The following is a 13,400-nucleotide window of genomic DNA, read 5'->3' as shown; positions in this document are numbered from 1 at the left end:
TCATTCTGCTATTCACAGAACATAAAACCTTTGACTTACTTTTGAATTATTATATCCATGTTTCTTCAATTGGAAAAGTGATGAGGCTTTCCCTAAAGAAAGGGGAATTGTTCTTGGTAGCATTTTTTTTTTTCTTTCTAAAAACAGAGTCAGGAAATAATGAATTTTTTTTTTCTGGAATGCCTCAGATAGTCTTGATTTGCTTAGGGACACGTATCCGTAAAACTCCACGGGGAAGTGGAAATTATCAGCATGATCCTTGTTTCCCAAAGTTGCGTGGAATTCAAACTCTTGTAGAATTTATCACCCTATTAGACTGCTGTTTCATCGCTTGGACGTCTTACGGTGTTACACGGAGATTATCTTTTTTCCCCAGTGGAATGCTGTGATCTTAACAGTATGTTCCATATTTTAAACATCCTCATAAAAAAAACCCTAAAAATAGCCTGTTCCCATTTTAAAGCACTGCTTAAATAGAAATTCAGTGCTGCCTCTTACTTAAAAGATACAATCTTAGCAAAGTAGAATATTTAAAGTGCTTTAGGAAGTACGTAGTTGATCTAATACCGAGCATCAAGATGTGAGAAGGGAAAGTAAAAATGCATATGGGCAGAGGCTTGCTGCAGCCCTAAAATCTTATTTTAGCCTTCCCCAGGGGAATGGTAAACCACACGGTACTGCTCTCAGCTTGGGAATTATTTTCAGATTCTCCCCACACACATTCTCTGACTATATTTGCGTATTAAAAGAAGTTTCTCTATTCTTTGCCAATTTATTTCATAGTAGCAGGCGATTGCTTATGTTACCCCTTGAGACTACTGAAGGCCTATTCATGTGGGGTCAGGTTTTTCCTCCTTTTCCCAAAATGCTGTAGAGAAGAACTTCAATTTAATGAGGACTTGAGGTGATCCAGCATTGCCAGAGTTAGCAGAAAGGTAGGAGGCAGAGGGAATGGGATAAATGGGCAAAAGATGAAGAGCGAATTGCAGCATGCTTCACTTTTAGCAATGAAATAGTTTGTTAATGAAGAGGGCCTGAAGGCAGGTTGCACAAATGCAGGTGAGGCAAAAAGAAAGGCAGTTTACAAATTTGGAAGAAAAACGAGGCTGTGAAAGGGCATCTTTGTGGTAGGCAGTTCAGAGCTGCGAAACACGTGGGACTACATGGATTGGACGGGGAAACACTATTGTAGATGAAATAACAGGTTGAGTGGTGCAAGGCAGCTGCCCCTTTGGTAAGCGTATAGCAGAGCCTGCGTCTGAAGAGGAGGGCAGGAGGAAGGGCTTGGGTTTTCACTCCTTTTCTGGCATGGCTTTATTTTCTCTCCTCTCCCAAAGCAATGCTTAACTTCCTCCTCCCGGGATGGAGGAGTAGGAGGAGAGTGTGTGGGAAAGGCACCAACGTGTGAAGCGGCTCAATGTCAGCTGGATGGGAGGGTTGTAATGAGTGGGTGAGACTGGGAGGAAAGTTTCTCATGTTTATTATTACTTCTGCATTTTTGACCTTTTTTGTTTTGTTTTGGTCTGGCGTGTTTTTATATCCTCCTTCGATTGTTTGTAAGTATTTTGGGACAGAGATTGCCCTCTTCTTCTGCGCCTCTAAATATAATGGGGACAGAGCCCAGGGGCTTTTAGTAATGTGTCACAGTGCTCGTTAACACCAAGATGTTCAGAAAGAAAACCAGTTTTCTGGAATGTTTTAAGAAAAATGACTGTTGCTGTTACCCTGGCATTATATAAACTGTACACCCCCCAAAAAGGAGGATAGTAGAAGAGGTCACACAATCAAATAATGAAAATTATTAGAAGCCTGAAATGGTTTCCCTAAGAAAAGACTAGAAAAAGTTAAATGGTTTAATGTAAAGAGGGAATATAAGAAGCCTATGAAATAATTTAAGATAAGAAAAAGATAAACTTGCATATCGTTTTTCTCATATGATGTGGAGAGGAACATAAAAATTAAATTGAAAGCAGCAAATTTAAAACTGACGGGGTTATTTTTATATGTGCCAGACCTCCCCCCTCCAGCCTCTGAGTTAAAATTCCAGCAGAATTTTTTAGAAGGCTGCTCGTGTAATGGAGAATGAGAGTCTCCAGGGTTATGTCAGACAAAATTATTTTTAGCGATGTTATAAGCCCTCATGCCTCGGGGAAGAAATCAGCCACTGAAGAAGATGACGTGTCCCCACTGGGCAGGCTTTAATAACATTATTCTCTGTGTTTCTTACTCTCCTGTGAAGCATCTAATGATCTGCACCATCAAGGGTTGGTGGACTAGATTGACTCCCTGTATGATCTAATATGCAAATCCTGTTCTGCCATAATTATTGTTTATAAAAGATGTTCTCTGGTCTGAATTCTTCATACCCTGAAGTTGGCTGTTGAGGCTGAGCTTGTAAACAGTGTTTGCTGGTTCATACATTACCTAGGTTACTCTTGAGCAAATGCTTGTTGTGATTTTCTCGCACGAGGTTTTCATGTCATCAGAGGTATGGATCTCTCTTAAAAGATGCGCAGGAGGCAATAAGGAGAACTCTAGGGCTGACTCTCAGATTGACAGCGGCACCTGAGAGCATGGTAATATTTCTTTTCTGTACACGAGAGCGCTGGGAGGGATTTTTAGGCTTCAGCAGACCTGTGTACCCTCTCTGTATTTCTCCAGTCTTCCCACACAGCTCCTAAGCTGATACAACATTGTATTACGCTTAATTAAATCTCCGCTATTGTCACGGTGCGTAACGGGATCTGTCTGACATTTTACCCATATTCTATTTCTTTGACTGTCTCCTCTGAGGGCTTTGTAGGAGAATATTTGTAGAATAACTTAAATTCCTGCGTATAACCAGGCTGCGTTACGGAAACTGGCTTTTCTGCATCAAGCAAAGGAGGGAGAAAGGCCTGTAGACAAGCAAAAAGTCTTTGACATTTACTTTTTAATTAAAATACCTGTGTCCTCTGGTTCCTTTGCATCTCCATGCATTCATCTGTCGTATCCTTCATGCCGTTTATAGCAGTGACTCCAGCAGCAGCTCAAGCGATGAGTCCCCAGCACGGTCAGTTCAGTCGACAGCCGTCCCAGCACCCGCATCCCAGCTGCTTCCATCTCTGGAGAAAGATGAACCCCGGAAAAGTTTTGGGATCAAGGTTCAAAATCTTCCAGTGCGCTCAACAGGTAAATTCACTTGGGAAAGTGAAACAGGGAAAAAAGGAATAGGAAGCAGGTTAGGGACTGGTTAAATAACTTTTGTTGTGTCTTTGACACAGCAGCCACATGCTGCCTCCGAGGACGGGATTCTCTCTCTGCTTCTGCCTTGGTTCTTGTGTGATGGTGGGAAAATTGCTTAATTAGTGACCATCTGTGAGGAATCCTGCAGGTCCCTAGCTGAAGTCCTTGGGCTTGAGCACTTACAGCTACTGGAGCTGGTGCTTTGAAACAGTAATGTGGATTTCCCCAGGGAAAAACCTGAAGCATCTCAAATTTTTCACTGAAAACTTGGACCATTTATTCTCTCCCTGCTCCAGTTTCTTTTTTAATACAAAAACTTCAGGGTTTTCTGTTGCAGTGTTGAGTGCTGTAAAACACCCATGAGCATATTCATAATGGCATTGAATATTGCATGGTAAATAATGCAAGAAACCACTCACTGAGGAGTGTACATGATGACTCTTTGTTCCCTGTGCTGAATGCAGGAGAGGTCCCACAGAAAAAAACCAGCATGGCATCATTTGTAAAACAGTTGTAACATAATTCATGGATACAAAGGCACTAGCTGAATTAAAATAATATGTATTAACTTTGTGAGCAGCATATGTCACAATGTTAATTTCTGTAGGTTTTATTTCTGTAATCCTCCTTGAAGAGACGCAACGCTGAGGTAAATAGCCCACAGATCCCAGGCAGATTGTGTGGTCATGAGTCAGATTTTGCAAAATCTGATGAATCTGCCTAGTTATCGTTCTGAATTGACTGAGCTGAATGCTGTATAACTTTGATCTCCATTCCAGGTGCCTCATCCAGGGTTTGGAATACTGCTCTATGCAGTATCCCTGTGGGATTATTAAAGAAATAACACTTTATTTCTTCTTCATCTTGAGTTGGATGTCTCTCAGAAGTGATAACCATACACCGCCAGCTTTAGCTGTGTAAAACCTTGCTTGTGTAGTTTCCTGGGTTTAAAAATAAAGGCAAAGAGAAAGATCCGCCAGAAGCTTTTGACATTGGCAATATTAACATCCAGATTTAAAAAGGCACTTCTGTGCATCTTGAGATTTGGGTTAAACTGGGTGAAGTCACATTTTAGAAGGAAGATCAGATTTCTTCATGTCTTTTATGGTGCTTTTAAATTGGTAAAAAGTGTGTTTTTACAGTACTAATGTTTATTCGTTGGTTTAGATACAAGCCTTAAAGATGGACTTTTCCACGAATTCAAGAAGTACGGAAAGGTGACATCGGTGCAGATTCACGGGGCTTCTGAGGAACGGTATGGACTGGTGTTCTTCCGACAGCAGGAAGACCAGGAAAAAGCACTAAATGCCTCAAAAGGAAAACTTTTCTTTGGCATGCAGATTGAAGTCACAGCCTGGATAGGACCAGGTAAGGTCCATGCCCTTCTTGCACTAGACGCGTGACTGCTGTGGGCATATTCACAGGCTGTTGTAAAGAGGCAGCATAGGAGTAGGAAATGTTAAAACTGCCCTTCTGCAGAAATATATTTCAAAGAAACTGGGAAATACCAGAATAAATTCCAGAGCAAGAAGAGTGGATGCTCTTAGGTCAAACAGGGAGAGAGTTCCAGTCTGAAACCTCAGAGAAGGAAACCTGCCATCCTCTCAAACAGTGGGATCTGCTGGCTGCTAGAAGAAACAGTCTCATCTTCCATGTCTCAGTGGAGCAGAAGCCAGTGGGTGGTGTAAGCACAGATAGCACTGAGTCCTCACAGGCCTGGGTTTTCTGCTTTTAATTAAAACAGCTAACGATGGCTGCATTTTTGAGGCTAAGGTAGCATAGCCTGAATGACCAACCAGTGTAAACTATAGCACTGAGCACGTGGTTAAGTTTTCAGTCTGTACTTCAATTGCTTGTTTAAAAATTGATCTGTGAAACCAAACTTCCTCTATGTGCTGTTACCCAAGTACAGTGAAGCCTTACTTGGAAGTCATGCATTCAAGCATTAATACTTGTTAAAAGAGTAAATTTCTAGAGAAGCAGTTGGAGAATGCAGCAACCTTTCACCTGAGGATGCTGAAATTCCTCAGCACTCACCCAGTGGTGTGGTGCAGAGATTTCACATTGCACGTAAATAACAATTGACAAGTGTAGTACTGCATATTTTTGTCAAAGACATCAGTTACTCTTGTTCAGATCGTATCTGCTCATCAGGAAGTAGATGAACAAACAAATCAACATGAACCGACCCCACAAGAAAAACACCTCCGTGCATTTCAAATTTCTTGCTCTCTTTTGCTTCTAGAAACAGAAAGCGAGAACGAATTTCGTCCTTTGGATGAAAGGATAGATGAGTTTCACCCAAAAGCAACAAGAACTCTCTTCATCGGCAACCTGGAGAAAACAACCACCTACCATGACCTTCGCAACATCTTTCAGCGCTTTGGTGGAATAGTGGTATGTGAATTCTCTGTACTGTACAGGGTGTCATTGCCTGTTTGTTCTCTACAGACATGTAAAATGCTACGAGCAGTGGTAAATCGTAGTGTCGATGACAGATAATTCAAGTCTTTATATAATAATCTGATTCATTCATCTTGCTGGAATATACCCAAAAGCTTTTCTTTGCGTTTAGAGTAAAATCTTAGTACACGTGTATTAAGGGGATAACTTAGCAGTAGAAACAGTCCTAGAAGCGTTTACCAGAAATGTGTCTTCTGCTAGCTCAGAGCATTTGCAGAAAAGCCTAACTAGGTAGTTGGGATGTAAATATGCCTGGTGTTATTTTAATGTTGAATCAGTACAACTCTATGAAGTCTCAGTTTCCTGTTGATTTCTGAAACAAATGGTTTTAGTTGCTACATGTGGAAGTAGCCATCAGCTATCACAGTCTGTGCCCTGCCAGTAGGGCAGAAGAGACACTGAGCAGATGGATTAGTGATGACACATGTGAGATTTGAGTTTTCAGCTGAGCAGGCGTATCTGAATGAGATAGAGCAGCAGTCATCCTCCTCTCTTCATGCCACTTTCTATCAAGTCATATCAATATTGCATTTAAGAGAAATTATCCAGAAAAGTAAAGTAACTATCCACAGTCAGTTTAATTAATTGAATCTAGCCTTCAGCGCTGATAGTTCATGTACTTACTGGTAGCTGTGGCTGCTTATGAGCATGCTGTGCCTTATTCATTCTGGTCTGAAATATTTTTGTAACCGTTGATGTATCAGTCACACATACCAGGAACCCCATACGTACTTCCCCTCAGAAAGAAGGGGAGGCGTGTTTCCATATATGATGTGGACAAATATAAAATTTACATTTTATGATGTCTGGCAGCTCTTGTGCATCCAGCCTCCGCTGTATCGTTGACATCAACACTGATTTATGAATTCACGCGGTGTCTGTGGCTTAAACCGTTTTCTAATGCTACACCAGCAGAGCCATCCTGATAAAGATGCTTATCAGCAGTAGTGCACTGTCTTGTAAATTGGATTTTCTGTGAAATAGTGCTGTCCTGTCAACATTATTAATCAGCCTTGCACAATTTCCATGAAAACTCAGAATCTCAGGTGGAAAAGGAACCAGCTTTTATAACCTTTCCGGTGGATAATAAGCAAAATAATAATATTTTATTTGCCTGTCAGAAGGAATTGCTTGCCCAGGGTGAGTGGTCAAGTATAATTTGCCATGGTTGCAATAGTGCTACTTCAGACTCTTGGAAATGTAGTCCTCTATTAGTATTCCACGTAAATCATTAGGCCAGGGCTATAGAAGTCTAAGAGTTGTGTAAATCTCCCTGTTTACTTCTGTTTTCCCAGATAGAGAGCTCTTTGGTGAGACTGTATCAGACTGCTGCCTTGTCCCTAAATTTATTAACCATGAAATTAGTCTGTCCTGGGTGTTGGAACATTTGTGCTTAAATTCGTGTGCTGGCATTGGCATGTACCTCACAAAGGAAGCTTGTGCTATTTAAACAAATAAAATGAAACACTCCACCTTCTATTTTCAGCTCGGAATGAATCATAATATCATGAGTTTGTTCAGAGGCTTTTGGTACATTTGCCAGTACTAGTGCTGAGCTTGAATGTTAACCAAATGTCAACTCCAAGCTTGCTGGGTTTTTAAAATTTATTAATATCAGCTTTTATTAGGCTTTTGTAGCTTTCTGGTGACTGTGCTTACTTTTGAATGGGCCTGTGGTGGCTTGGGATCAAACACCAGCAGCGATGGAAGTTGAGGATCTTTTTTGCCTTTGCCATATCAATGCCAAGTTGGTTCAAGAGAGAGAGTCCAGCATCACTTTCTGTTTCTAGGAACAGGATGGATCATGTTTATTTGGAAAAGAAACCCTGCTTGCCTCTTGGCTCAGAAATGAGGATTGGAGCAGGTTGTTTTCTCTTGAGCCTTTGTGAGCGAAAATTAATCTGTATTTCTTTGATTCTGAGTTGTCTTTTGTTGACATAATATTAACAAACTAAAGCTACTGTTTGTTGATCAAGTCAGGCTTATGTCTGCAGGGCTGAATTTTAAATCTGCATTACGAAGAGCTTTCCCTGGGTCAGTAAGGATTTGGTTTTGTCATTGAATGAGATATAGCAGAACAGCGAAGTTTTTAACTGTCTACTATTGTTTAAATCCTCTCTCTGAAGAAAATATTAATTAAAGAGTGCTTGCTGTGCCATGTGTCTTTCTCAAAAAAAAGTCCACTTAGATCTAATTGACACTGTTGAATGTCCTTTTTGGCCTGTTGCTGACTGTCGATTGTTCTGTTTTGTGTTTTTCCCCAGGATATTGACATTAAGAAAGTGAATGGTGTTCCTCAGTATGCATTCCTGCAGTACTGTGATATTGCAAGTGTGTGTAAAGCAATTAAGAAGATGGATGGGGAATATCTTGGAAATAACCGGCTCAAGGTAAAGAAATCCTCCCGTGGACTGTATCCTTATCCTTGTTACTTTCATTTACAGCAACGTAGGATATTTTGCAGCAGCATAGTTTATGGAAGTAAGACATTTTTTAATGCATAGGTCAGATTAAAGCATGATGCTTTCAACCACCACTATAACTGGGATTAATCAGCATTTTTGTTGGCTGTCTCAGCAAGGAGCCCCAGGATTGAGTAGACTTGGAGACTGACATTCCCTGGCCTTGAAGGTCCGCGCCTGGTGAGGCCATGCTGGGAAGCTGTACTAGTACTGACGATAAACAGGGGCTGTCAGTCCCCAGAGCTGTCAACCTGTCACTTTTCAGATTCATTCAAATTGTAGAAGAACCAAATGTTGTCAAACACTGTATTTGTTTAAGCACGCAGAATTCTTTTCATTAATTGCTATTTGATTTTTGTCTTGCTTGCACCTGTGTGAGATGCTAATTAGAAAATCCATACAAATGACTAGCTTTCTTCAAATAACTCTTTAATTAGGCGTGCTCTCTTCAGTTATTTTAACACTTGTGAATTGTACTGATGGAAGTTTTGCCCTTTTGTGTTCAGCTGGGTTTTGGAAAGAGCATGCCTACAAACTGCGTGTGGTTAGATGGTCTTTCTACAAACGTTACGGATCAGTATTTAACTCGACATTTCTGCCGATACGGGCCTGTGGTAAAGGTAGGTGGGAGGCTTTGGCATGTGGTTTGAAATTGTTACTGTCTTCCTTTCTTCCCATCCTGTCCTTTCAACCCCGACTGTCCAGGGCTTTATAGCTCAGGTAGAGAAATTCTCTCTGGGGTGTAATTTGGCCGACAGTGCTCTGTAGCGTTGCATCCTGTTGGTCCGATACGTAGAGCAGTTGCTTCTGGTGTTTTGAAAACAAAAAAAAAGTATTTTGAACGAGCCGAGATAATGAGTATTGGAAACCATTTGTTGCTCTTGTGCAGTACAGTCTCTCCCCAACAAAATTTCTTTAGAAGGCTAACACAGGAGGAACAGCAGTCTAATTGTGTAGTTATGCTCAGGCATGCTAATTACATAATTAGACATAACTATATTTTTTTCATCAGAAGAAAAAATGACTTTTTAAAAGCAGTTAGGCTAGTCACACTGACAAAAGTACGTGAAAGAAGAAAGTCAATGATGGTGCAACATACCCATATCACATGGTGGGAGTGTGTTACCTGCCCCGCTGTGGGTCAGGGCTAGTGATTTACACACGTGCTTAAACTTAAGCATGTGAGTTGTCCCGTGTACTTCTGTTGGACATTGATGTGCTTAAAGTTAAGCAATGTGTATGAATCTTTGCAGGATCAGGGTCTTGCCTCCTTAAAGGATTTTTGTGGGTTTGTGTTGCAGCTTTGACATTCTTTATTGTAGCCATTGTTGCTTGAATAATAAGTTTTATTGCTAAAGGAAGCTAGTATTTGGAAATTGGGCATTTAGCGACCGACAAGTGGTACTGCAGACTGTGATAACAAAAACTGTTTCCATTTTGGGATTAAATGTTCCCTTTACCTTTTTTCCCCCCTAAAACACATTGGAAATTTTTGAAAAAACTAAAAGTAAACAAAGAGAAACTACAAAACTCAGTCACCAAAGAAAAAAATTAAAAGTAAAATACAGAAAAACAAAATAAAGGCATAATATACCTCAAGCCACAATATCCACAATTCAAAGCAGTCCCGTGTCCTTTTATTGTCTCTTCATTACAATATGCCTCATCAGAAAAGCCTGGAAATTTACCTTGCTAAAAATTATTTCCTTACTGGTATCCTCATGACTTAGGATTTTGTTGGGACTGACATTAAGTCCTGTGGATGAGGCTCTTATTTGGTTTTTGTTTTGTTTTTTTGTTTTTTACAGGTGGTGTTTGACCGCTTAAAAGGCATGGCCCTGGTTCTCTACAATGAGATTGAATATGCACAAGCAGCTGTAAAAGAGACCAAGGGGAGGAAAATCGGTGGGAATAAAATTAAGGTGTGCAGAATGACCTCCAAAACAAAAACAAAAAAAAAGAAAAGAGAGAAACAAATTGTATTTAGGCCTTACCCCTTAAATGCTGGCATTTGCAGACTGCCAGACAAAAGGAATACTTAGCGGGACACGTATGTCCCAGACATCAAAGGCTTAAACTATTTTTTTTATACTCGGCTTACCAAGATGTTAGGGTATCTTGAACTGTTACTTATAAAGCCTCTTCCAGTATTCTGCCGTTTGTTTCACTGAACTTGTCTCTCTAAGCTCCTGAGTGTTGGTGTCCGTGTTACTACCTCATTTACCTGAATCCAAGGCAGAATTTTGTCCATTTTCATGTTAGAAAAGTGAAATCTGACGGTGTGAGTTCCTCTGAGATAACACATGGCTGCATTTCAGCTGATCCGTGCTAATGTCCAGGCTCTTGACCTGGCCAAGGCGACCCGTGGTGGCTTGCACACCATAGTCATGGGGTACAGCAACCTAAGCATGCAATCTCCTCTTGCGATGGCAACTCCTTCTTTGTAACTGATTTTAAAAAATAATAATTAAAAACACTACTTTAAAAAATAGAGAGAGTTACTCCTGGAGCAACACTTAACATTTACAGGGATGTCTTGGATTTGGATGAATGTGGTAATACCTGTTATGACTGTCCCATCAGTTCCACTAATTGGAGATGTGAGGTGTCAGCCAACCCTCTGAATTATCTTCCTCCTCCTCCTTTCTTCTCTCCTAAAGAGTGGGTAATGATTTCAAGCATGATCTCTCATCTGGGGTATTATTAATCTAGCAACTTCACACCCGTTGGGGTTAGGAGTTGAATATACTGTAGTTTCTAAGCGTGGTGGTTGAATATAAGTAGCCCTTATATGCAATAAAATGTGTGGTCATTCAAAAGCTTCGTATCTTGTGTTTGTGGGTCTTGCTACTTAGCAACTTTGGAATAAGCAGCACCCATGATGTGTGTATGTCTGTGTTCCACTTCTGTGGTTACACAAAGGTCTAGGCTGACTTTTTTAAAAAAGAAGGAACTAGAATGTTAAAAAAAAATTGCATTATGCATATACACGTAGTTAAATCCATTCTAATCCTTAACTTTTTGCATCAGCTGTGCCATTAGCTTCTTAATATTGTTCCCCTTGGCTAGAAAACATCAACTCTTCAAGTAGCTAGAACAGGGAGCTGCAATTCAGGAGGCTTGGTTCCTTTCCCGTCCCTGCTCTTGCCTTGCTGTATAACCCCAGGCAAATAACGTGGAGTCCGAAATAGATTAATAGTACTGACCTGCTATAGCACTGTGGTGAGATAAAAGGGACTTTGGAACTGTAATTGGAATCGTAGTATTAAAAACATCAATACCATGATAATAACATGTATTTTTCCTGCTGGTTTACTGAACAGAAGCCTCTGCTCTGGCAGCTACAACAACATACCCCAGTAAGGAGGTAGTTATATAGCTCCAAGCAGCTACACTGAGTTGAGAGAGAAGGGTCTTTATTCCTGGGGATGCGTAGGGCTGGTCCCAAGAAGCATTTGACATTTTTTTGTTAAATATTATCATCCCCGTTTTCAGTTCTGCTCCCATCTTCAGACTGCAGCAGACAGTGAATTGTTGTCAAAATGGGCTGTTTCTCTCACTGAACATGATTTACCTTTATTTTTCAGGTGGACTTTGCAAATCGAGAAAGTCAGTTGGCATTTTATCATTCCATGGAGAAAACGGGTCAAGATATCAGAGACTTTTATGAAATGCTGGCAGAAAGAAGGCATGTGTCAATATCTTTATTACAGTCTTTACTTTTCCAGCATCGTCTTAAGCGCAATTAAACTTTCTTCAGGCTGTAATTATTAAACAAACACTTATTTTTGTGCCTCTCAACATTATCCTTCTTTTTAAATTTCTATTAACAACATTTTAGCATATTTTTAATGTCTTTTACCTTTTCAACCTTTTTTTTTTTTTTAAACAAATTTAGGTGGTCAGACTTCAACTCTGCAGATTAAAGCAGACAGGATATCACACATCTGAAGCGCAGTCAGTTACTGAAACTCGTACTTAGGTGGAGGTTTCAGCTGTGTGATATATATATTTAGTATCCGGTTACTGTGATAGGTCACCAGGACACAGTTGAGAGTCATTCATCATTTCTTAAGAATGCAAAGAATAGCTTATCTGTAATGCCTTCCCATACCCTCAAGAGAAATCTGTGTGTCAATGGATGTATATGCAGTCTGATAAACTACTGCTGCTCATCTGTTGAGCGAAGAGTAAAATTTGGTCTTCCACCCCTACCCCTTTTCAACAGTTTAGTTTGTTAACTTGGTAAAATAATAAAATACGAGTGAGGCTGCAATTTTTTTTTTTTTTTTTTTGCTATTTGACATGAAAAATGTGTTCTGTGTTGATGCCCTTCTGCAGCATCTGTAATGATGGTGCCTGGCCATTTTGCACTTGCTGCAAAGGCTTGTGTTTCCCCCTGCATGGCCACTTATCTCTGCAGACCCTGGCTGAGAGTAGCCTGGCACAGAAGCATCCGCATTTTGTGCTTTTTTTTCCTCCAGTGGCTGAATAAACATCCGTCTTTTTAGTACTGATGACTATAGTGAAGGCTGAAAAGGGAAGCATTTTCTTTTTGTGTGGGTGCATTTTTATTACCTTCAGAGGCTGGCTTAATTGTTAGGGTTCTAGTTTACCTATGAAATAAGCCCAGCGTGACACTGATTGTACCTGTGCACTAGATAAATTTAATGTTTTTTTGCAGCAAAATAGACTGGTCTAACTTCTATGCAAAATTGCTAGATTGAAAAGCGAGGAGTGTTTGGAAATTGGCAATCAGGATTTGCATAATGGAAATAAATGTGTGCGTGTTCCCCAGTCCTTGCCAGATGTTGTGATGTGCCAGCAAGCAGTCAGTAATAATTTCCTCTGAACTACACCAAATTCAGAAAAGGGAAGTGCATTATTGGATGTCTTTTAACGCGCAGGAGTCAGCTGGGCTTGTCTTTGCCATGAAATAATTCTGAGTAGGACACTGACTTCTGGAACAACGTAATACTTAGGTACACGTTAGTCTTGTTTTTCCTTTTCTGCCATTATGCTCACATACTCATTACAAAATGCTCAGGAATAATGACTCACAGAGCGATCGAGCAAGCTCTGCAGTGAGTCTTGTAATTCTGCATCTTCTCATCCTCCTTCGAGCTCCTCCTGGCAGTTCCTGGTCCCTTGCAATGATGCTAAGATCTGCACTAACCAGGTTCTCTTAGGTGGTAGTTGTAGCCCATCTAAATAGGACCCAAAGGCAAAAAAACCCACAAAAAAACCAAA

General features: G+C 40.4%; 1 protein-coding gene across 16 annotated transcripts in view; it reads left to right on the top strand.

Annotated features, from left to right (window-relative positions):
* SPEN (spen family transcriptional repressor) overlaps positions 1 to 13,400 on the top strand; it is an 83,501-nt gene that overhangs the window by 56,358 nt on the left and 13,743 nt on the right. For 14 of the 16 annotated variants that reach the window (XM_052792810.1, XM_052792819.1, XM_052792811.1 and 11 more), the window contains 7 exons: positions 3,011 to 3,171; positions 4,393 to 4,593; positions 5,471 to 5,622; positions 7,953 to 8,078; positions 8,657 to 8,770; positions 9,959 to 10,072; positions 11,738 to 11,838. In XM_052792810.1, the coding sequence (XP_052648770.1) occupies positions 3,011 to 3,171; positions 4,393 to 4,593; positions 5,471 to 5,622; positions 7,953 to 8,078; positions 8,657 to 8,770; positions 9,959 to 10,072; positions 11,738 to 11,838 (969 nt within the window). The remainder of the gene's footprint in view (positions 1 to 3,010; positions 3,172 to 4,392; positions 4,594 to 5,470; positions 5,623 to 7,952; positions 8,079 to 8,656; positions 8,771 to 9,958; positions 10,073 to 11,737; positions 11,839 to 13,400) is intronic. The other 2 variants (XM_052792807.1, XM_052792805.1) reach the window with 1 other exon arrangement.

Source organism: Harpia harpyja, chromosome 7 (assembly GCF_026419915.1).
Source record: "Harpia harpyja isolate bHarHar1 chromosome 7, bHarHar1 primary haplotype, whole genome shotgun sequence".
Classification (NCBI taxonomy): Eukaryota; Metazoa; Chordata; class Aves; order Accipitriformes; family Accipitridae; genus Harpia; species Harpia harpyja.
The sequence above is the reverse complement of the archived record's forward strand: the minus strand, read 5'-3'. Positions and strand labels throughout refer to the sequence as shown.